General features: G+C 31.8%; 1 protein-coding gene across 1 annotated transcript; it reads right to left on the bottom strand.

Annotated features, from left to right (window-relative positions):
- LOC143052471 (microfibril-associated glycoprotein 4-like) lies at positions 1 to 24,124 on the bottom strand. Its single transcript, XM_076225517.1, has 9 exons — positions 24,097 to 24,124; positions 21,168 to 21,209; positions 16,342 to 16,424; positions 15,393 to 15,464; positions 13,037 to 13,172; positions 11,278 to 11,417; positions 10,500 to 10,596; positions 8,666 to 8,830; positions 1 to 256 (listed from the first exon to the last, which is right to left on the bottom strand). The coding sequence occupies exons 1-9, from the start codon at positions 24,107 to 24,109 to the stop codon at positions 18 to 20; spliced, it is 987 nt and encodes a 328-aa protein (XP_076081632.1). The 5' UTR covers positions 24,110 to 24,124; the 3' UTR covers positions 1 to 17.
- Positions 24,125 to 26,952: the final 2,828 nt, after the last annotated feature.

Genomic DNA, 26,952 nt, shown 5'->3' with positions numbered 1-26,952 from the left:
TTGTTGAATACGAAATTTTATTTCCGCTTGATCATCATAGTTGTTTCTTTGTAAGAGTATTCAAATCCATGCCAAGCATACCAGAACATCCCTGTTAGATTTTCTGTGTGTCCATTAAGGTATTCCCCGTTCAAGTTAGAATATCCACATGTGCTGTACCACCATGCTCCATTGTGTTTCGATGGACAATTATGTCCTTGGTTGTCACGGTCAAATGTGCTGTATGGCATTCCATTCGCAAAGGACAAGGTGTCGCCTGTAATGAAAATAACATATGATTCAAACTAGTTGTTACAGGTATTTATATGACAAAAAAAAACCTAAAAAGGTCGTGGTTAGAAAGAAAATCATATTGTCAATAAGATAAAATTAATCTGTAAGTCAGCTTGCCTTTATCATGAAAAACGTGCAGATTATCATCCGTTCGATGCTCATTTTCCTTGGATTCAAACGATTGGAGTGTATTGTAAGTCATTGTTATGTATGGAAACCCAGATTGCCACGAAACTGTAATCAATTAATCATAGTCTTAAGTAGTATGACAATTAGCTAAGCTAAGAACTGACTATGACTATTTTTTGTGATAAATAATGTGGTCATTTTTATAAATTTCCTGTTTACTAAAATTTAATTTTGTGGAAAAACTAAGGATTTCTTATCCCAGGCATAGATTACCTTAGCATTATTTGACATAACTTTTTGGAATTTTGGGTCCTCAATGCTCTTCAACTTTGTACTTGTTTGGCTTTATAAATATTTTGATACGAGCGTCACTGATGAGTCTTATGTAGACGAAACGCGCGTCTGGCGTACTAAATTATAATCCTGGTACCTTTGTTACCTATTTTGTATTTTAGTCATCATATGAAAAATGTCAAGACCTTGAATTCTTAATTGTCAACTGTTGGAGTCGAAAACCATCCTGTGATTCTGTATATCAGTTTGTCGCATAATAGTCTGATATATTTTCAGTTGTTCTAATTTTTCTGAATTTATTAACTTCTCGAAAATATTTAGAATACCGGACTGTTTTGAAACTGTCTTTGTCATCATTTTATTAAAGGGAGTTTTATTTCAAGAAATTTTGTCTTTGCTTGTAATTTTATTTTTCTTATTTGACTACAGCTATGAATATGACAATTATTGTCTCTTCGATACACGTACTATATGTAAAATATTTTCTACGTCACGATATGCGAAACTATAAAACCAAATGTTCTCTCTTAAAAATAAACCAATCAACTGGTTTTTTTTTTTTCTTCAAAATGAAAATTTATACAAAATTATGAAATAGAAACATGAAAACATAATCAACAAACTTCGGCTCCGAACATAAAAATTTGCTTTAATTTGAATCTGATAAAGTGATGGTTATTGTTTCATGCTGAGGTTAAGAGATGACTGCACTTGTCTACAAATATCAGAATGTGAGGAACGTAATTCTTAGGGTTGACTATTTGGAGGAGGAAAAGTGATCATGTCAGGTATCATAGCTAACGGCCGAATAAAACTCAACTGGTGCACATCCTAGTCAACCTTGATCCGATCGACTCAAAGGTAAAGTTTTGACATCAGGCATGCTATGTAAAATTTGTTTCTAGGATAATGCCCGGCCGCAGTCAACCCGTCGAACGGTTGTATCTCTTCCAAACAAAAACGAAGCAGTTCTCAACTAGTTTTTCAAATCACAAAATGTAAGCCAAATAGACTGCTGCAAACTTTTCATGTTTTTGGTTTTTCTAAATTAAAGAAATCTTTTTTTTCAGAAGATTCGCATGTCAACAATTAAATAATGCTTTCAATTGCATTGCTTCTGTACTTTTCTTTCAAAGGTTATGAAGTACATCACAATTTATTTTTCTTAACAAATGATTATCATTAGTTACATTATGAATTGAACAACCTCTTTTCTTATTAGTATTGACTTTTTATGTATCTTTTTTATCTCATGGATTGCGTGGTCAATGATCTGACAGAAATGCTGGTTTAGCCCTGCAAATGTTTATTTTAAGTAGCTAGGCTGTTGTCATGTTGAAGTAGAAAGCGTTGTGGGTAAATCTTTGATAGTATGCTAACTTGATTCACAACGTTTTTTGACTTATGAACAGAGTTTGATTATATAAACAAATGTCTTTGCTGAACTGTAGATGTCTTTTTGTTTTTCTTAGTAGATAAGGTTCTGTTAATATTTCTTATCTCTTTTAGCTCTTATGACACCTAAGAGAGGATGCTCAGCATGTTTGCGATACCATTAAAAAGCGTTTGTCAGCAACAGAAGGTTTTCTTTTTCAACAATCCGTATTCTATTTTTTTATATACATAATCACGTTTCACAACACATTCCATGAAATGGTGCCAGACTGAATTTGTGGTCAAGGAATCGTAAAATTAATTTCCGAATCATCTGCCAAACGAATCAAGGCTGAGATGACGCAAAGGGAATATTTACATAAAACATTCAATAATTAAGATTTGAACAAAACTGCGAAAAGTGTATCTGACGTAAACAAAAAAGACATGGACAAAAAGTGTTTATTAAAGAAGTTGTAATGTTTAACTTAAGTTGTTCAGACTTCAACTATTATATCTCATAACACTGAAGGGCAATTAATGCGTTTTTGGCACGTTCCAATTAACTAAATATGTTTCAAAGAAACATTCACGCGCTGGATACAATCAAACATATTAAAACTGTCATTTGGATAAAAAAAATAGTTTAAACATAAAAAAAATATCAATTGGCCAGGCTGTGACATATACTTCACATAAAAGTAAAATCACCTACTTTAAAAAGTTAAAGAAGGATATCCTGAAAAAAAAATTGAAAAACGTTAAAAAAAACAAAAAAAAAGAAGGAAGAAAACAATTCCAAGGAATTTGGTGCGTAACCTTAAGACATGTGCAGTCTTTTCAATATTTCAATGATCTGGATTTAAAAACTATACAATCTTTGAACTTTTTTTGTATATTTTTTGCTAAAATATGATTAAATTCGTCTTCTGCAGATGTAAAAGTCCCTACTACATTTTTGTATTAAATACATAAACTATACAATTAAAAATCTTTTAATTATTTTGAGAAATAATAATTATAAACTTTAATTATTAAGCACTGTTATGTTATGAATCACAATGTATGGCTAATCTTCGTACGATCTGTCTAAAATTCCACTTAAAGGCGAGTGACTTTAACCATAAAATTTAATTTTTAATACACCCAACTAAAACACGGCTAAATTATATATCATTTGAAAGCTACACATTTGTACTATCTGTTTTGCCCGGTCATAAAAAATCATACGGTGCAATTTCCGTCAAATCAAGATCAAAGGTCAAGGATTTCAGCTTGATTGCATAATATGGCTTTTATATACTAAATTCACATATGCAAACATTTTAAACTTTTAGCAGTTTGGTTATCTCCTTGGTCATATTCACGTATTCAACATTGAAATGACGCAACAGGAATACTTACAACAAAACATTCAATAATTAATATATGAACAAAAACTGTGAAAAATGTGTCTAACGTAAATAAAAACCTAGACAGACAGTGTTTATTAAACAAGTTGTGATGTTTAACTAAAAATGTTTAGGCTTTAAATATTCTATATTATAACACTGAAGGACAATTTTGTGCGTTTTGGCACGTTCCAATTAACTAACTCTGTTTCATATAAACATTCACGTGCTGGATACAATCAAATATATTTAAACTGTCATTTGGATTTTGAAACAATAAAGATGAACAACCTTATGATTTCATGTTAAATAAGCTTACTGATGTTGATTAAATTTGATGAATAAATCTCCTCAGACAACTTTTCAAACGTTTAAATGGAAGTAAAAGAATTAACTTTCGTATAAATTATCATATCGTTATGTTTAAATACAATATCATAAGCCATCAATCATTACCTTAACTTAATCAAACATTAATATGTAATTTACATGCTATTTTCTAGGAGTGTTACACAATCTTTTCTTTCAGCACTTTAATAAATCAATGCGTATATATACAGTTTTTGTCACCGTAGATTAATCCTTAAACCTGAAGATTATACATGACATTTTTAAAATCACCTATAATAACAGAAGAATTGATTTTGTAAATTCACATGTAGTGAAATAAATGGCTCTACCTTTCAAAACTTTAAAGTTTAATATTTCTATAACATAGATTCTCCCATTTAGAATAGCTTATGAACAGTGTCGTGAGATCAATATGGACGATATTTTGAGAATTTTGGGTTTCTCAATGCTCTTTGTGTCATTTTTTTTTATTTTTTATTGTCAAAACAGGCGTATGACGGGTGTACACATTTTTATCCAGGCATCTATAATAAATATATTTGTCACCTCTGGGTCAATGTCGCTACTGGTGCAATTAACTACCTTATTATCTATGATGAGTTTATCTTCAAATAATTGTACAAATTGTAATGAACGGAAAAATCGGATAGAAAAAGTATGGATTGTCCAGGTTGTATAGTATACTTCATAAAAAATACACTGAACATTTAAATATTTGAATAAAGACTTGTCCTGTACAAATTAAAAGAATACAGATCCCTAAACAATTCGATGGAAGTTTGTGAACAACTTCAATACGCGTGCAATGTTTCTGTGCAATTTCAAGGGAGTCGGTGCATAATTTCAAGGATCTTGATTCAAAACTATAGAAGGAGCTGATTATTCAAAACTAAAACTCTCTTTCATAAGTTTTGTAAAAGAAATAGCAATTCTGGAAATGAAAAAAATACATATACGTAAATGCTACAAAGAAATGTGTGTACGAATTAAGATAGCTCGGATAATTTCCTCCATCTTGGATTTTGAATTACCAGATAACAATTGGTCCAGTTCTTAAATAAAATGTACTAATTTCGAGAGAGGAAGGGAATTTACTTGCAAAACTTTTCCGGTTAATACATAAAATGACATGTTTTATCATATTAACGGATGTATTGATAAAAAAAAAACAGAAAAAAAAGTTTGATTCAATTAATTCTAACTTAGCCACATGAGAGTAGACAACTCAAATGTAAGGGGAGAAAATTCAGATAAGGTAAATTTTACATAATAATGTGTTGGGAATTATTCATTTTATTCTATAGCAAGAAAACGAGTTCGGTGACCCCATTTTTTCTTTTGCTAATATGAAAGCATACTAGACATTTGCGGAAACTTTCATACACCTACGATTAGGATTACAATTACACTTAAAGGTACCATTAAAATCTTGGGCTTTCTCAAAGTGTAAAAATAAACCGTCGATCCAAAACAATGTAATGATAGTGATGTTTTTTCTGTAGTTGAACAACGATTTATTTTCTAATATATTTGCAGCAATGTGTTAAAATTAATTATTGTATACGGTGTTATCTAGGTTGAACATGCTGTAATTGACCATAGAATGAACTAACAATATTTTTAAAATGTATTTAATATCTCAATTGTCGTTGCAGTAGCTAGATTTGGACAATTGCTAAAAAAGTCACAAATACTTTGTGTTAGGAAAGGTGCAATCAACCATGGAGCATGTTAGCATGTTTATGCTAAGAAATACTTTTTCTCTTTTATTTTGTTTTAAAAGAATGAGGAAATACAGCGGACGTGTGTTTTTTCGCTATTCATTCTTCATGAAATTTCACTTGCCGTTCGGTATAATTTTGAAATCTTTTACTTATCCTGAATAGGACAAACAAAATCTCAAGTATTCGAGAACACCCTCTCCCCCCCCCCCCCCCCAAAAAAAAATAGTTATCAACAAATTTCTCTGTGTCAGAAATTTATTTTAGACTGTTCGCCAGAGCCGGCTAAAATGTAAGAATTGGTGTACTATTATAGTAAAAAAATTGCTATCCATGTTTTCAACAGCAACACACAAAAGATAACAAACAAGTTTCAAGTTGTTATTCTTTTATGTAATTATCATAATGGACATCTTAGGAATCCTTATGTGTGGACAGGTTTGTTTTCTCGATAATTATTCTCTATGAACACGGATGGGACTGGTATGCTCGAAACCTGAGCTGAAACCCATATTAGAGACTGGTACTATGTTCATTAAATTGTAATAACGAGTGCACTGACGACGCCGGGGTCGATTAAATCATTTTCAAAAGGGATTTTCAACCCAAGGTAAAAGGGGTCTGATCATATGTCCCTATTCAAAAGCATTGATCGGCAACACCCGGAACAGCCCGTGATTCTAAATGCGACGTTGTTAATTTCAACACAAAGTTTATACGGAAATCTATTCAACTGATTGTTAGGGATTAAAAATGCAAAAGTGTAGTGGGCGGTTAGGGGGGAAATGCAAAAGCGTAGCCAGCGATACGAAATTGTAAAAACATCACAATCTATTTAAGTCGACAAGTTTACAGTTGTAGATACAAAGTTGTAATCGTGCATAACAAAAACGGTTCCAACATTACTATTTCAAATGAAGCAGTTTTAGAGTATCCTCTGAACAATATTTTCGCTGGTTTTCGTATACTAACCATTGCATTGAAAATAGCCTGTTTCGCAGGGAAAGTTTATTGCTCCTGCATATAATATATACAGGGGTATATCATACATCTATCTACACCTTACAAATCATTGTCTTTAGAGATTCGGCTTTGAACGGTCATGATTGTAAATTAAGAAAAGCACTAACCCTAGGTATAGACCTAGTTTCCGCAAATGTCTATTATAAGAGCTATCTTCTCATATTTTATCTCACAATTCTATGGTATGGTTTTTGTTTTATGACACAAAATTGGGTTTTCCATGCACTATCTATACAAAATTTGACAATTTTGCAAACCTGTAGCGTGAAAGTAAGACCGGTGACCCATACTTTTTTATTTTATTTTTGATTAAAGTATGATATATCCTACATTTTGACAAATTTAAAAAAAATATATATAGATTTTAATTTAGACCTCTCAGCTACCTTAAATCATAATTTCTTCTATATGCAGGTATGTTCGTTCCACAACGGGTAACATAACTAATCTTAGATAAGGCCTCTCCTGACGATGTTAAAGTCCCTTCAATATGTTTGTTTTAAATACCTAAACTATACATGAAAAAGTGACATCTCATCTATTGACTAATTTGTGACATGCTTTGAAAAACATTTATCAATTTTTGTAATAAATGACTGTACTGCTTTTATTGGGTAATTGGAAATAAGAAGGTATGGTATGAGTATCAATGTGACAACTCTCTATCCAGGTCCCAACCTTCATTTGTATATCCAAACTTGTCCGCTATGCTCCTATCTGAAATTTTTATTTCAATAGACGTAAGTCTTACTTGTAATCATCAAAGTCAATTACTTTGTTACCACAAATTACTTAAAACCTTGCAATATTCCTAAACAAATACAAAAGTGGACGTTACGTTTAACATGTAGAAAACTTCATACAGATATCAAAGCATATCCTACTGTTTTGTTAGTGTTGTAAACCGAGTTGTTTATTTAGAAACGATCCTTGTAAACTTATCGATCTATCGATCTTTGAAATATTTTTTTCAATCTATTACCAATTTAACAATGTTATATTGAATTCTATCTTATAGGTGTTACTATTGATTTTATGAGCAGTGATTGAATTCTCAACTAGATATTAATGTAAAATTATTATAAAAGGTCATACAACCTGTCTATACATATACCTGTAGTTTGGAATTTTGCAATGACCATATTTTTCTCTTACTTTTTTTATGACTTTTCACAAAAATCGATTAAAAGTAAGATATGTGCAGATTGATATGTAAGTCTTAAATGCATATTGTGTATACATTTTTATCGGCTTTGAATAACCTATTAAATACTTTGAGAACTATCAGACCTCTTCTATGTGTCTTTCGTGTTTTTTTTATGTGTGCGTTGTATTGATTAAAACAGAAAAACCCTTTGTAATTGGTTGTTATACTTTGTACTGTTACACCAGTGTTCTTTGTTAAGGGGATGATGGGAGGGGGTTATTGTGCAAATAAAAATGAAATCTAAAAAAAAGTGTTGAAACATACAAATGAGACCTAGTTAGGGTATTGGGATGTGATCATAAACAAGTGTAAACGAGCTTAAATGATGGAGCTATCAAAACTTCAAATCACTAGAACCATTTTACCGTAGGTTTATGCACGCTAACTTTTATTTTACAATTCAACAATGAAATTGTGTGTAATGCAATATTTTAAGGGAGACATTTCTTCCGATATTCAATCTTTCAAGATGATCAGAATAAATAGATTTGATGGATTGCTTACTATGCCGAGAATATTTGGAAAAAAACCACTTATTGACTTCATGTGAGTGAACCGTATGCATGAGAAACAATTCAAATTTCAAGTGATCTATGAAATTTCAGAAACCTTTTTTTTTCCATTCACAAATTAATCAAATGTATGTCAAATTTAACTTTTATTTCTAATTTTATTAATGTCAAATACTTTTCAAAAGATTAAATCAAAAACTGAACACACATGAAAGTGCACATAATTACGCTTGCAGCAAAATAATTGAACAAATGTTAAAACGATTCTTAGAAGAATAATTATAAGGCAACAGTAGAGTGTTTGAATGGTGGGAGTTGGATTGAAACAATACAAAATACTTCAAATATACTACATTAACAAGAAAAACTCAAATCGGAAGATATATATACCTGCAGTTCCGGTAAACTCTGACACATACAAGCGATAGAAATGTCTTTCGTCACCAATGGATACATACGAGTAGTTTGCTGTTCTCGTCTCACCTGCAAAGTCTTCTAACACAACCACCATTTCGTGCGCACTTGATCGTGATATAAAATGGAGGTTGTCATTCCCTGTTTTCATTAAATTTAAAGATAGTCATATGTTTTTGATCATTTTTCATTATCATAATTCTTGTAAGGTAATGCACTATCATAAGCTGTATTATGCTTCAACTTTTCGTTAAAATCGAAACTGGCAACCATGTCTTTTATCTTGTTTTTATATGTTGTTTGGTGGCTGTCTGTTTTTCATAATCTTTATGTTGCCTTTATCGTTATACATAATGCATCGATTGTGATATATATATGCATGTTTCTTATAGTATAGACCATTCATGATAGATCGTGTATCGACCTCTAATTCATTGCTAATTTTTTGTGCTTTTTTGGGAGGGGGGGAGTATGTCATACACCCCTTGGATACACATTACTTTCAAAAAAAATTTATTACAATGCGATAATTACAGACTGCCAAACATGAATTGTCGATTGTGATCCTCCAGATTGTTAAACCTTTACATATGATATAATTACTAACTATTTTATTCCAATCGTGCCATATTAACGTAATCAATATTCAAATGAAATAACACTTCGTAAAGTGGTCATGGTCATAATTATTATTATGAAAAGCCTTGTCTGTTTTATAACTACTAAGTGATATTTAGTATGAGTCATGTCAACATTGAAGCACTGACAACTCAGTTGATAACAAGCAGTCCAACAGACCCGGTATGTATCCAATTTGAAAAAAAAAATAATGCTCTACGTATTTTGTGTGTCGGACTCACATTTCCATATTTACTTTCATTAAGAACATTTAAACCCCATATTTGTTAAAGTAATGGAAAATGTAATATGCTGATTGACCAAAAAGGACAAATAAACAAATTGTAAAATTGAATAATGGGCATTTATTACACTTACAAGATAAAAGGTAAAGAAAAAGAAATTCGGCAAATTAGAATCATTCAATCTGTAAAATCTTTATAAATTCAAATTTGTGTACACATTTTTGCTTTGCATATATCGTCTGTCATGAAGACCAATTTACAGTATACACTTACATATTCGCAAACATTATAAATACATTATTGTTCTAGTATTGAAACTGGTATAATCACTTGCTTCGTCCGTTACACTTTACGAGGATAACAGTTTTTCAGAAATAGTTTTCATCTGGCGGAATTTAGAATTAGATGTAAGGAAAAAGTCCATCAGACAAACTGAAATTACTTGTCAGATCTATTGGGGAAAACACTACCAATGTAATGTTAAATAATAGTTGAAACCTTTAACACAGCTACTTTTGCATAGGTACTATTTCTGTACTTAAAATCTGTAGTAATGGAAATTTACTTTTAATATAAAGTACTATATTTTAACTTTCAAATTATTGTAATATTTAGGTATTTTTATTTTCCACTACTTGATTTGTACTCAAAGTATTGGTACAAAAGCAATTCCAATAATAATCACAGTATTCCATGTTGGAACATCATAACTTTATGAGATTTGGAAATGACAAACTTTCAAAATGTTGAAAGTGTAATCGTGTAACCAGAAATCTGTAGTATTTAACTTTCAAGTACAAATCAAGTTACTGTAAAATATAGGTACATAAATATTACAATAATTCTAAAGTAACAAAAAAGTACTGAATATTAAAAGTAAATTTCCAGGAATACAGATTTTTGGTACAGGAATAGTACCTATGCAAAAGTAGCTATGTAAGACATACCTAACCAGTATTCGGTAGAAGCTGATCCAAATCCTTTCTTATAATCTCCCCAGTTTCTATAAAAGTCTACAACACCATTCATCCGTCTTTGTATAACCTGTATAAATGTTACAATAAACATTCAGAAGAACAAAAATACTGTCTAATTTACGTTCATATTACTTGGTTTAGAAATACCTCCTAAAAAGTACGAATAAGTTTGAGATGAACGATAATTCTAGTCGAAATTTTGATTGATAATTGTTGAAAGGATATATATTTGCTTATCAATCGGTGACACCATGATAATTGATGCTTAAACTTTTGCTTAAGAATATCATACTGTAAATATATGGTCATAATTAGGCTCTTTACATATAAATCATATTTTCTAAAATGATTTCAGAGAGTAAAATTGTTTCACACAATGCTAAATAATGTGAATAGTTTTGTTACTTTATAGTAATTAAAATAATAACACAATGATGACTGTCGTACCCCTATTTTACATTTTTAGCTATTATTTTTATTTGTATTTATAAGACTGTCATACAAGTGAGAGGTTTTACTAGCTATTTAACCAGGTTTTATCCACCATTATTGTTTGCATACGAAAACGCAGTGACAAAGACTGTCATAAGACAGTTGCTATTCATTCTTTTGATGTGTTTGCGTTTTCGCATTTTGCTATTTGATTAGGGACTTTCCTTTGTGAATTTTCCTTCGTGTTCGGTACTTTTGTGATTTTACTTTTATACATGCAGTAATGGCTGATTATATATTTAACAAATGTTAGTACCGTCCATATTCCGCTCCTGTCTAGTATACAGTATACTGGTGTTGGTTTAAATGGTCCGGATGGGTATATTGTATAGACTCCGTTCGAGTTTATGTTCTTTATTTCTGAACATTCAGTTGGAAACATGTCTAAACTTCCACCTGTAAAAAGTATAGTGATAATCACAGGATATGAAGTGATGCTAGATTGCAGCTCACACAATTTAATAGAGAAATTGTTTTTAGTTGGAAAGTAAACAGTATATTCTAACATGAGTACACATCCCTGGTAAGATATGAATATATTGTTTGGCTCTTTTGATCGTACTGCCGCGTCATAAGCGTTTTATGAATGAGCTATCCGATGTCATAGAACTTTGACTTAAGAATAGAAGTATTTTACGGGAAAGTACACGCTTGTGAAACCGAAAAAAATCACAAGGTAACGTAAGCAAACGATGCTAAAATGTGTTATAAACCATATTTTTTATACATTTAAAACATATAAGTAAATTATCAAAAACTATCTAAATACGTTATTGTATATAGTTTAAGCATGTCACTAATTCAGTTTGCTCCGTTCTTTTATGACAGTTTAATAGTACGTTTAGTTATGAGAACGGCAAATGTTCGCTTTGATCCAAAAGAATTGCCGCATTTATCCTATTAGAATCGAAATAATAAGGAGGGGGCTTGAATACGTGATTTTACCACGGATTGGCCCTTTATGCAAAATAGTTTACCCTGATCGATATCCGATTTGCCGATTCCATAAATAAAGGCACTATCTAATTGGCGTAAAATCACGATATATTCAAGCCCTCAATGAATTATTTCTTAATTTGACAATAACTCTGTAAATCAAGTGCAAGTGTCGACATTTTTTTATTCCTAAAAATCTAAATAGTATCATTATTTGCTACTTTATTTGATGATGGTGATACAAAAAAAATTATCATAGAAAAACAAAGAATATTGGTTATCTACCCAGGACATAAAATCAGTTGATGCATAGCTAAAAATACACACACAAAAGGAACAGCGTGTTATTGCTTTTATTGTCGTTATTCATCTCAAAGTCATAGTGAGGCCTCACTGCAAGTTCAAGACTACTCCTAACAGCTGAATCTTTCGGAGCAGTTTTTGTATCAGGATCTCTATTATGTCACTGGTGATTGTATATTGCGAGCACTCACGGGCATAAAGTCTTTTTTTAATTAAGATTCGTAATCACCATTAAATGGCATAGAAGGAATGTCACTGCTGAGAAATAGAAAGTTGATACCTTCGTGTTTGTTCAAGATTCTATGTTTAATTTGTTCATTGCTGTTAAATTAAGAACACAACAATTGCAAGATACGAGATTACTTTCTAACGTTATTAGCTTTATGAATGTCAAATTTATTGAGATTTTTGAAATGCAGGTCCTCATTAAAATGTAGAGTATTTATTGACAGAAAATCAAGAATATATATATATATATATATATATATATAGGTGAAGTTAAAAATAATTAATGCTTTTTTTTAATCTTTTTTATGTTCTTTATGAATACTGCTTGGCATGCAAACAAGAACAAGTCAGCCATTAGGGGTGCATAGTTAGTAATCTTGTGAATAAACTACTCGTTTCTAAAATAGAGTGTTATCATTTATTTGTATCTATCATGTCTATATCGACCTAGATTTGTTTGCGGTTTTGTTTTTACAATACAATATTTACACTGCATATGTCGTATTTGTGCGACACTCTAGTGACTTCAAAATGTTAACATATGTTACCTCCATTATCATTATGGTCGCAAACTAGGTCCATATTACATATATTGGTATTGTTGCAACAGCTTTGACATACAATGTGATGACCTTCGTCTGCTCTTTTACCGACAGGAGGTAAACCACTGCCTCCCGGACATAACTGAAACATTCAACATTGTAGTGAAGTAACACAATCATAAAATCTGAATCAATTTTTAAAGACATATAGCACGACAATAAAAACAGAATATACAGAAAAAAAACTATACGTGGTAATAAATGTTTAAGTTATCTTTAGAATTAAAAAAAAAAAGCCAAATTGGCTTTGAGACCTACAGTTTACATTTTATTTCACATATCTTAAATGGCCGTATTTTTCATCGAAATATTTTGTGATATTAATCGTTGTAATATTACCTAGGAATTCAAGTGCATTATAGGTATGTGTTTTATCCTATACCGACTTAATTGATTTTATACATGACTTGAACATCGCACATACATGTTGCAATACTACAAACAAAACATCAGATACGTGCTTATACTTTCTAAATATTTTATCGAAAGAGAGGCAATGGACTTTTTAAATAAAATGTTAAAAATAGTTTCAGAATAGAAGTAAATTTCATTGAATAAAGGGGGAAAATACTTGATCAAATTTTGAAACAAATTCTCATTGCTGCAGGTTATTGCTTTTTTGTTTCATGATTGAATACGTTCCAAAGAAAAAGACCCTTAATATAATAATCATAATGTTAGTCAATAATTATATGGATATGTACTTTTAAACTATGGCTGTGAATTGAAAAAAGTTAAGTGCTGATGTTAAAATGCAAATGCTGTTCCTTTGCTTTTTGTGTATGGGTTTTTTTTTTCTGTGCATATTCCGATTTTTTGTCAAGGATAAAATTGAGAATGGAAATGGGGAATGTGCCAAAGAGACAACAACCCGACCATAGAAAAAAACAACAGCAGAAGGTCACCAACAGGTCTTCAATGTAGCGAGAAATTCCCGCACCCGGAGGCGTCCTTCAGCTGGCCCCTAAATAAATATATACTAGTTCAGTGATAATGAACGCCATACTAATTTCAAAATTGTTCACAAGAAACTAAGATTAAAATAATACAAGACTAACAAAGGCCAGAGGCTCCTGACTTGGGACAGGCGCAAAAATGCGGCGGGGTTTAACATGTTTGTGAGATCTCAACTCTCCCCCTATACCTCTAGCCAATGTAGAAAAGTAAACGCATAACAAATTATGTATAAAAATAAAATGCAGTCCAAGAGAAGTCCGAGTCTGATGTCAGAAGATGTAACAATGAAAATAAACAACATGACAATAATACATAAATAAAAACAGACTACTAGCAGTTAATTGACATGCCAGCTCCAGACTTCGATTAAACTGACTGAAAGATTATGATTTCATCATATGAACATCAGGCACAATCCTTCCCGTTAGGGGTTTAGTAACATACCATCATAACATATATGAGAAGAACATAACCCGTGTCATGCCAACAACTGGTTTTTGAATAAATATGTTTAGTTCCGATGCAAAGACCCTATAGGTGAAGCAATATTAACGCCAAAATATGCAATCTTTAATGACCTGACAACAGTATCGTAACTATATCCCTTTTTAATAAGTCTATTCAAAGGTTTTGAGGTGAATACTGACACCTTTGTGCTTTATAAAGAATATTTCCATACAAAATTGGATGTGAAATACCTGAACGTATAAGAAGTCTGCATGTTGAGCTATATGTACGAATGATGTCCTTATACCGGTGATAAAATTTAGTAAATGTTTTGACTAGTTTGTGATATCGAAAACCCTGGTGTAATAATTTTCAATAATACATAAATTTCTCTCGTTAAAATCTAAAACATTGTTACATATACGAGCGAATCGTACAAGTTGAGATATATAAACACCGTAAGATGGTGAGAAGGGAACGTCACCATCTAAAAATGCATACCATCTATCCTTGCTTTTCTTTTATCACGATTGAGGGCACAACTAAGTGCTTAGAGTCTAGTTGTTGAAGATCATGATAGCGTGTTGATGTCATTTTGGTTATTTTTGAAAATCATTAATTCAGTGTCAATGACGTATATTTCCTTCTTATAGATTACTTGATTTATAAATTAATGTTTTACTCCATAAGTACACTTTATATTTAGATTTCTAACTGCTTAACGAGAGTGTACACCTAATAATCGACAGACACGACCTGTATATTTATATATTGAGAATTCGCTTTCAAAAACACAAGACGCTACAATATAGCACTTACAGGGTTCCCACTCACTGAACTCAAAGTCACAGTCAACCACTTTGTGGTGATTTTTTTAGTTATTTTTACATTTACTTACTTCTGGATAGTAACAGCCAAAGTCAAAGTGATTGACATTGTTCTCTGTTGTGTAATTATGCATATAACAAACCTGTTATAAATACATAATAGTTGATTTTAGTATTGATGATATTTGTAAGCTCTTAGACTTTCCTTTTTTCTTTTGCAGTATTTAAAATGCAAAACAAAATTGCTGCTTTCCTTTTTAAAATCGTTTTAGTATTTTTAGGCCCCTTTTTAAGATCATTTAACAAACTTTTGAAATTATTATGAAACTAAGGTTTTAACTCCCTCAGGCAAAGATGGCTTTAAATGAATTTGGCTATTTACTTTAGGTATTTTTGACATATAGCTCTTTAACGGTTTCGATTCTTATACATCTTCGGATTTCGAATGTTTGGTCTTGAGCGTTCCTGATGAAGGTAAATCCAGAAAAGCGCTTCGGATGCACGAAATTTTTAAACGTGTTGTTTTCAATTTTCAAGCATTAAGGATTAATTCACCTTGGCAATCGTAATTAAAATGGTCATGCAAAAATTAGTACAGTCAAATACTTACTTACACTGCTACTTTCAGACGTTTTTCCAATTTATAGTGTTATTAACATTGAAGGATGCTAGAATCAACCATTCAACTAATCAAAATGTCAATAATTTGCAACTTCGATTCTTTTTCTTACTCTACAACCGAACTTTATTAGGTCTTTTTAGCATTTTTTATTTGTGCGTTACTGACGAGCCTTATGTAGACGAAACGATGGCGAAAATATAAAATTTCAATCTTGGCATCTAAGATGATCAGTTGAAACTGACGTAAACACAATTAACTGTTAAAGCTTATTTTTCTTTTTAGTAATTGACTGTATTGTTGAACTCATTGTATAGCCGTACTCATGGTTTAGTCATACTCATGGTGTAGCCATAATCATGGTGTAGCCATACTCATGTTGTAGCCATATGTAAACAAACCTCATCAGGGTGACATGTTATTGTCTCTCTGCACATAAAAGGGTTAGATATACCGTTACATGACAGACACTGTTGTCCACAATCTAAATGAATATAAACAAAATTGCATTTGTAATCACAATCTAAGCAAAATCATTAAGTATGTACTTAGGTGAAGTTTTGGAATTTGTGTCAAATGTTCGGACTCCTTGTGTTTTTTTCTATATAAGACAATGTAAAGTATTTTGTCTCACAACACCCGTTTATCTTTTCCTATAAGACTTTATAGCTCATAGAGGGCCAAAATTTAAGCATAGTTTTTTTTCTTTTGATTTGAGATCCAAATAATACAATTCCAAATATAAGGTAAACGTCCGAATCAGCTTTTTCTCGCCATAGATCTCGAAAAGCAGCTCAATGATCTATCAATATTTTAAGCTGATGTTGTGTCTTAACAAATGCTCTTCTGACTTAAAGTATCAATTTCAAATTCTAGATATTTTGTATTTCACAAACTCTCACGTAAGTACATCATTAATGTCACATGTTGTCCGAAATCTAGACTAAGACATTGATATGTACTAACAGACATTGCTATCCCTTATCTGAATAAATCATGTATTCGCATAGTCTAATTGTATAGTTGTATAGATAACAACTATTTTTAACATTATAATGTACATTTCATGTGTGAAAGAATGATGTAAGTTTACCTGGAGGATTTTCAAATTAACACCTTTGAAATACCAACATTACTATTTTTGAATTTATATATTACTTGGAGAAAACAGTTTATATAAGTGTAATATATTTGCAAACGTTCAGCATAATTCTAGAAAGTGTTTTTTCGTTCATATTTTTGAAAGGAAATTATAGTGATTCTCATCATCGATATTAGCTGACTTGCCCTGTCTCCACACGTATATGGGGATTACTACATAACATATGCTGGTACAATAACTTTACCATAAATCAAATTGAATTAAAAAAAAATACTTTAGGTTACACTTTACTCTCTTTTACTTTCAGACGTATTTCTTATACTGTCAAGAATATTTTTGTTAGGTTGAGATGTTCACATCACCCCAAATACATAAAATAATTCTAAAGTATCACGTTACTGAGTTTAATTGGTTTTTTTGATGAATGGACATATCTAAGAGGTGCAGTTCGAGTATTAAGATCGCCATGAAAACAAACATAATCACTGTCTTAAATAAAATTTAGATTTTTTTTATATCGCATTGATTAATTTTAGTAGGTTTACGTCCACTTGTATTTTTTTCTATCTGATGAGTTATAAACCTTTTTCAACTGATTATTTTTTAGCTCGTTCTTATGTTGTACTGTTATACCACTGTTAAGGGTAAGGGGAGGGTTGGGATCCGGCTAACATGTTTAACCGCGCCACATTCTGCATGTATGTACCTGTCCAAAGTCAGGAGCCTGTAATTCAGTTGTTGTCGTTTATTTATGTGTTACATATTTGTTTTTCGTTCATTTTTGTACATAAATAAGGCCATTATTTTTATCGTTTGAATTGTTTTACATTGTCATTTTGGGGCCTTTTATAGCTGACTATGCAGTATGTACTTTGCTTATTGTTGAAGGCCGTACGCTGACCTATAGTTGTTAATTACTATGTCATTTTAGTCTATTGTGGAGAGTTGTTTCATTGGCAATCATACCTTGTCTTCTTTTTTATATTGTTGTACACGTGCTACTCAAATACGAACAAAACATACATTGTTGGCCCAATTATCAAAGAAAACATAAACACGGCGTATATTTCCGTTCTTAGCCCTGACAAACATAGTGCATAGTGTACATACAAAAGGCCGTTAAACAAACACAAACATAGTGTATAGTGTACATAAATAAGGCAGTTGTATCGTTTGAATTGTTTTACATTGTCATTTCGGGGCCTTTTATAGCTGACTATGCACTATGGGCTTTGCTCATTCTTGACGGTCACCTATAGTTATTAATGTCTGTGTTAATTTGGTCTTTAGAGGACAGTTGTCTCATTGGCAATCATACCACATCTTCTTTTTATATTATCCATATTATAACAAACATAAACAAACAGACATCGTTGTCCACGGCATGAAGACACATAAACAAAGACATTGTTGTGGACAGCTTAAATAAACTTTATACTTCATATTCTTTTTTTTTTTTTTTGTTATATTTTCAAACAAGATATTGATGCCCACACCAGAAGAAACTTAATCACAGCATACATGTCATAAACAAACATAAGCAAAACAGACGTTGTTGTCCACAGCCTGAACAAGCATAATTATAACATACAGTGCTGACCATAGCTATAACAAACTTAAACATAGATATCGTAGACAGTCTAAAACACGAATGTTTATCTGAAACATGTAATTATTTAAATAAATTCGTTAAAAATACGAAAAGGAAACTGTGCAATAACAATTCCGAAAATATATTAAGTGTGGCAAATGCACTAAAATGTATTCAGGCTTTGAGTGCAGCTAACCTTCGTAGCTTTATGATGTGTTTGATACAATACAAATCAACTCCGTATTTTAAAACGTGAATGGGAATCGATATTAATACATTATCAATTGGTTTGTTGATTCAGGATTGCAAAAAACTTATCTATAAAAAATGCTAAAAAAGTAAGTTTAAAGATTTTTCAATGGCACACCTACCTAAATATATTGAACGATAAATCAAAGTAACAAAAATATTCAGATATGAGAAAAACATTTTCAATATATAAATATAGACATGTTACTGTAGTTGCTTCTGTTCATCCTTTAATGGTATCAAAGCTCCGATTTCCCTAAATGTTTTCAAAAGTCTCATATTTAATAAACATGCGTCTGGCGTATTATATAATTAGTCTGTCACCTTTGATAACAACTAAGGCATGTTCAACATAAACATGACACCTCGAACATGACACTGATATTATTCTGTTTGATTTATTCCCTGGTGTTGTTTGTAGTAGTCTTGTGAGGGGACGATTTGCAAACGTCTGTGTAGTCTTTGCTCAATTGCTTTGTGCAGCTTAGTAAAGTTTTGATAACTCGACACAATAACGGTAATATGTATATCGATGATTATAAAATGGCGGAAATACAGCTTTAAGTGCTACATTTCATATAAAACCTTCACCATTTTCAGTATTTCAGTTTTTTGTTGTTTTTTTTACTTTTTTCATACTTTATGACTGATTAATAAAGAAAATTCCGGAGGAGGAGGAGGAGTTTAAACTTGAATTGATAAGGTTACAGTATTTAAAACAAACATAACTAATGGGTTTGATGTAAGAGTGACCAATGATGAAATTAAAGCTGATAACATTTCGATATTCAGATGCTTGGTCTGTTTCTGTGTGTGTAACATTTTAATGTTATGTCGTTGTTCTCCTCTTATATTTAATGCGTTTCCCTCAGTTTTGGTTTGTTACCCTGATTTTGTTTTTTGTCCATATATTTACGAGTTTTGAACAGCGGTTTACAACTGTTGCCTGTATTTAACATTGTCATGTAAGAGCGAAAGTATGATCATGATCGATTGCATGTTCATTGGCCAGACTGTTTACATTTGTTAAACATATCTTTTTTTCGTAGTTAACATACAAATGTGTCGATCAACCTTATGCAGTTATTGCCCCCTAATGGAGGCTTATACATAAATAAGTAAATAAATTATAAATTCTCACTAAGTTGATTTTAAGTCTTTTTAAATATGAGAAATCGTTAAAAGTTATAACATTTGATATTAGAAATATTACAAAATACCACAATAGGCCACATAAAACAACTGACACCTCACTCCTTCAACATTAACATGACGACAAGGAAAAACGAAAAACACTTAAAAGAGATAGAATGATTCGATGAAGTCACGAACTATGATGGAGTTAAACAAGTTTTATATTTCTGAATTCCAGAATCCGAACGCACGAACTTAACATCGATTACAATGTAAGTACCAAGGATTTACCCGAGATATTTAATTTTATGAAATACACAACACATTGTGGTTCATACACTTAATATGTTTACAATGCAGTTTTTTAAACGTCCAGCATGTTAGCAAACGCTGTACATAAAAGTCAAATTGCTTTGTTTTATAATTATACATTTTCCTCAGTGTGCTACTGATCCTAAATGGTATCATTATTTATAGATGACCAGTTCAAACTTGTAATCTAACACTTTCCTGTTGAACATTTTTTCAGAGAGGTGTGTTTTATCTTCACGAATCAAATCAGGTCAAGTAATTGTCAAATTGAAGTCTGTATCTGATTTTACGATATTACAACCTAGCTTTCAAAGTAAGGGAAATATACTTATGTTCATTTGCATAGAGTTATCCATAGTATTATATATATTTCTCTGATTTGCAAAAGCTAGTTCAAAACTTTGTTTTCATGGATATATCTTCTTGTACATTTTTTTTTTATATAAGTTATTACGAAAAAAGTGAAATCACAAAAATACTGAACTGTGAGCAAAATTCAAAACAGAAGGTCCCCATTCAAATGACAAAATCAAAAGTTTCAACACGTGCACATCAAACGAGTGGATAACAACTGTCATTTTCCTAACTTGGTACAGAATGCACATTTTCTTATGTAAAACAACGTTAGATTTAACGCATTATTTGTATAATTAATCATTAATAAGCGCAGTTACTTAAAGAGATTTCTAGCCTCAATAAATGTATTGTCGGTAAAAATTCTTTGTTATACATTGTTAAGTACCAATTGCAATTTGTCATAGCAAGTATAATTGCGTGAGTAACAACATTATCAAGGAAAACATTTATTCTGAAAATAAATCTACCATTTACAAACTTACGAATATATCCCACCAGACTGGCGATAAATAAAAACAAACTTCCTACAATTTATATAGAACATTTAATGAAAAAGGATAGATATGTATTATTAAATTATTTCGGATGATATATTGTACATAATCGACTCTGAATCTTAAAGTTCTAAAAGCTGATTGATGTTAGTGTATATATATTATTGACTATATACTACATATGCAGAAAGACGTTTGTTTAAAATGATATAACTGTGCTTAAAAATATATTACTTTTCAAATACATGTACTTTAAAATGAAAACAAATCTATATATCTATCTATAAGAATAAATGAAGTTCAAGGAAACACTGTCTGGTTATGTATGTGGACCAAGGAAGACACTTTCACTGTCTAGCATGACTAATCAACTTCATACATTTTATTTGACATACTTAAATCTGTGGTATACCATAATAGATCAATAAGTGGTGATATACATGTACTAAATATCATTTAGTATGATATAATGATCGTAGAAAACATCTGGAACTTAAGTGCCAGTCTTTGTAAGAATCAGGCAATTTAGGTAAAAATTAAAACATGATTAAAAAAAAACCACCGAGTTAATCATGCTACTTAATACTAACCATCATCTTGAGTGAAAAAGTATTTGTCTTTTGTTTGTGTGTGTCTGGTAATATCAAATAACTTGGTTGGAAAATTGGTTAGAATGATAGCAAATTACAGAGTTATCTCTCCTTATTCATTAATTTCTAGTGCATTTCAACCAAATTGTATCTTCTATTACCAGAACAGAAAATGGAAATGAATGTTATTTTTGTGCATAACTACATATAATGAACTGAAATCAATGCCAAATAGGGCGGGGTTTTTTTTTGTCATGTTTTCACCACTGCCTGATTCTTAGGCAGACTGGCACTTAAAGAAAAAAAATGTATTCCCCATATCCTATGTTTTTTCTATTACTTAACTAGGCCTCGGTGGCCGAATGGTCTAAGTAGTTACTAGCCAGTCAACACTGAGGTTGTGAGTTCGTACCCTGCTCGGGTGCACTCGATTCAAATCTTAATTGACTGGGATAGTCAGTGGTTTTCGCCGGGCACCCCGGCTTCAACCAAGCATCAAATATATTACTTAACTTGCTGTGAATGCGATACTTGTGTAGGTTTTATTTCTTTTGTGAGCTTTAGTTGAACATTTCATCAGATTAAAACAACATATTTCATTGATACATTGAATCTCCATTGAGTTTAATTCGTGTTAATCAATTGGATCCAAATTCTTATATTGGATTGATAACATATTGAAACATATATTTAAGGTCCACAAATTTCAAACGAAACGATGACCAATGTATATGGACTCTCTATAACATGTTAAATGTATCAGTATTTTGTGCATATTTTAGACTAGACGCTGAAAAGATTTGTTACAGTCATTTAAAATAAACAGACGAACAGATGTAATCTTTTTATTATGATGGTTCTGGTACTGGGTCTGTTTTATTATATGTTATAAATTAAAAATATTTGTATATCATCGTTTTAACTGTATAAGGATGATTTTGTTGGCAGGATTAGACAAATAAATGTGTATTGCTGGTGTCTTCCTTTTGTCATTTTTGATTTCTTTTTATGAATAACATATGCATAACCCATCTCCACTGAATGTCAAACTAAACGTTTTATAGCCACGGAATTTAATGAAGTCAAATTATTGACTTTGTGAATAATACACCAGCGATGTTCGAGCTTATTGTTTCGAGATTGAACGAAATAGACTGATAATAACTACACATTATTTTTATTCACTGCTTTTATAAATGTTGAAAAACTCACAAATCTTATTTCAATTGTTTATCTCATTCGTAGCTAATGCCCCTTTAATGAGGGTTAGAATGTTTTTTTAGTCAGATTTTAAACTCCGCAAATTCGCTATAGAAACATCAACCTAGACTGAATGTGGTGTCATCATTTATTAGATAGTTTCGTTTTGATCGATTTTTAGCGTTAACGTCAATTGATTTAGATACGATACAAAAATGTAGGAATGACACCAAGATAACGCAATAAGTGTACCGGTCCATTAAAACAAGTGAGCTACACATTCGAATAATGTTATTTTTATCCTTTCGTATGCATCAAGTCAATACTAATTAACAGTACTTTGTGTTTATTTATTGATTGGTTGGTTGATGTTCAAAATCTCTTTCAACCCTTTAATGCTAACTCGTGATGGTCGGTTTTTATAAGTGGAGACAGCAGGACGGCCCGGAGAGAACTACATGTAACTAACTTCGGTAGAAAAACTAACAATCCTAATCAATTTAAATTGGAGTTGAGTGCACCTTCACCGTGAGGGATTCGAGCTCAAAACCTCAGTGTCGACTTGCTAGGGATATGGTACTTGAAATGTTTAGAGCTTTCGACCACCAAGACCCCAACACTACTGTTCGTCTCAAGAAAGTTACATAAAAAAACGCCATGAGTGGTTAATGCAATATTATTGTAAAATAATTAGTCCATAGAAAATAAGATGATGAGTTATGATTGTCAATGAGACACGCTTTACAGGAGACTTAATGACAAAGAATTCAATATCCATGTGTCCCTGCACGGCCTTTAATCATAAGCAAAACCCATACTAGATATATTTAAATTGTGCATTATGTTACTATTGGACATAAAGTTATGAGACGATATCATGGCTAGCATGAACAATACGATGTTGTTATATGTACATTGTAATAGATATATCAACATGCAAGTATAATAAATTCTAAGATATTCAGGCGACATTCCTTTTGAATATAAAGACATTTTCAGAAGAAAAACAAACATTATTTGTTTACTTAAAAAGTCATCACAAACCAATACAAACTTGTATTTAAAAAATTGAGAGATCAACTACTACATTTGTATCCTAAGTTTAAAGAAAATATAAAATTTCTTACCCATCATTTTCATTTTAACAAACGTATTCCTATTTTGAAATCACTAGATTCCTCTGATATTAATCTGTTCAAAACCTTATCATTAAAGTCTGCACTACTTCGTGTTATATAAGGTGCTAACGTGTAACTTTTAAGCCAAGTTCGAGAGAAATAGTGAGACAAAGTGCGATCTTATGTTCAGTATATATAATATATATATATAACTCGTCTAAACATCAACCCAACAATGTTAGATCTGGTTTTTCCCTCGCCGGGATTCGAACCCATGTTACTGTGAAATATATATATATATAAATGCGGGTTCTTTTTATATGGCCTTCCAAATACCGTTTCGATCCCTAACATCACTGAAGAGACATTTATTGTCGAAATCCGGATCTGGTGTACTAAACAAATATTGACACCGTATGTTTATGGCATAACATCGTGGCCACAAGTTAAAAAAAAATATTTCTGTTTAGTATTAAATTTATATTAAGATCCATTTTGTTACATGTTGTGATCAATTTTATTTGGCAATCGCCGATGGCAGTCAGCAGGGTTAAAGAACATCAGTTGTTCGACCTGTTAGTCAAATGCGTTTTGTTTAAATATACTTTTTCAATTTTTTGGTCTTTTGGAAAATGTTGTTTGTGCTGTTTTTAGACCCTTCTACAACGAAATTTGTTTTACATGCACACGTATAGAAATTGCGGTTTTTATCCAACGCAATCATAGGTTTGAACGTAGTTTTCAATTTAGACTCGTTTATATATATATATTGACTTTCATCTCCGACCACACGTAGAAAATTTACCATCATATATACAAGACACAACACATTATCTTAAAAAAATTGAATCTTTGAACCCTCTCCCACCTGAAACGATCCTTGTCTCGCTTGATGTTACCTCCCTCTATACTAATATCCCCCATGACGATGGTATTGAAGCCTGTATGGAAGTCTGGAACTCTCGTAACACCTTACATCCACCAACTGAATGTCTCATCCAGCTTCTAACTTTGGTATTAAAATGCAATAACTTCAAATTCAATGGTGAACACTTTCTCCAAGTTAATGGAACAGCAATGGGAACAAAGATGACCCCGTCTTATGCCAATATTTTTATGGGGAAATTAGAACAGAGAATTCTCAATTCTTTTCTTTATCAACCCCTCTCTTGGTTCCGATTTATTGACGATATTGACATGAAGTGGGACAATACTGAACAAGAACTAGATTTGTTTATTCAACATGCCAACGATGCCCATCCCTCAATAAAATTCACATATGAAATCTCTGACTCTAAGATCACATTTCTTGACACTACAACGCAAGTGAGGGATGGAAACATATTTACAGATCTGTATTGCAAGCCCACAGACAAACATCAATATCTGTCTCCTTCAAGTTGTCACCCTAAACATTGCACCAAGAACATTCCCTACAGCCAGCCAGGCCATACGCATAAAAAGGATTTGCTTCACCAACGATGTTGCCAAAAAACGACTACAAGAACTTCGCGGTCACCTAAAACATCGAGGCTACAAAAGGAAATACATTGATAACGGTTTTTCTCGTGCTAGCAACATCAGCCGAGATGAACTTTTACAATATAAAGTCCAAAAGGTCAACAGGAGGGTGCCTTTTGTGTTAACTTACCATCAAAAATTTGACAACTTGTCTCACCTTATCCGCGAAAGTTGGAAAGATATCGAAAAACATCCTAAACTATCCAAGATCTTTCCCCAGCCGCCTGTACTTGCTTTCCGCAGGCCCAAAAGCCTTAAAGACTTGCTGGTGAGAGCTGAGTTATCCTCTCAAGCAGGCTCTTCGTCAGTGGGCTCTTGTAAGGGTTGTGGAAACAAACGATGTCTGACTTGCAAACAAATACTGGATACCCAGACTTTTAACAGTCACTCCACTGGTACAGAATACACCATATTTTGCAATGTTAATTGCAAGACTACAAATGTTGTGTATCTCCTACAGTGTAAATGAGGTAAACAGTATGTAGGCGAGTCAGAACAGCCGTTTCACAAACGAATGAACGGTCATCGTAGTGACTACCAATGCAAGCCAGACCTCCCTCTTAGTCGACATTTGAGATCCCCTGGTCACACTAAGGCAGATCTCAATCGACTGACCATTACTATCATTGACCACAACTCTGCTTGGTCTAGGGAGGATAGACTTACTCGGGAAAGATTTTGGATAAGAAAATTAACAACTTTGGCACCAAATGGGATAAATGAAAAGATGTAGTTCTACACCATGCAGGGCTTCACATCTGGGTTATATTACTTATTATTACAGTCTCCGTTTCTATTTCTTTACCTTACTCATCTCTAAAATAAATCTGTTGAATATAACAATTTAAATTGCTTAATTTTTTTAGGGATGTATAAGTACCAAGCAACGTCCAACTATTATACTTTAGTCAAAATTTGTTATTATATTTTAACGGCCGTTTGTTTTAAACATCGCAGACTCTAATGTAACTACACTACAGTTGTCAAATCTGAAATATTTAGAAATTTAGACCGTTCAGTGCTGTTTATTTGGAAGTCTTATTGACGCAATCTTTCTTGTAACATCATAATATCGACACCGTTAAAGCTTTAAAATTGTGCTAGTTCACATCGCACATTATTATTTTTATTTAAAGCATATATTTGAACTCTCTGATGTAATTAGTCATATAACCTATGTCATATTCAACGAATTTTTAGAATGGTGCAAGCGTCTTAACTGATGTTCGGTTTGCCTTTTTTATTGTATAAATTTCAAGATTTAGTAAAAGTTTAATCTAAGAAGACTTAAAGATGATTCATTTAACATCAGAATCTGACTGACGAAGGATATCTGTTATCCGA

This window comes from Mytilus galloprovincialis, chromosome 11, assembly GCF_965363235.1.
Source record: "Mytilus galloprovincialis chromosome 11, xbMytGall1.hap1.1, whole genome shotgun sequence".
NCBI lineage: Eukaryota > Metazoa > Mollusca > Bivalvia > Mytilida > Mytilidae > Mytilus > Mytilus galloprovincialis.
This window is presented reverse-complemented; position numbering and strand designations above follow the sequence as displayed.

Excerpts from the sequence above, each read along its gene's own strand:
- LOC143052471 (XM_076225517.1), bottom strand. Across the intron at positions 13,173-15,392 it reads TTGGCTGTTACTATCCAGAA|TTATGTCCGGGAGGCAGTGG; the intron begins GTAAGTAAATGT and ends TGAATGTTTCAG. Across the intron at positions 11,418-13,036 it reads CGACCATAATGATAATGGAG|GTGGAAGTTTAGACATGTTT; the intron begins GTAACATATGTT and ends TACTTTTTACAG.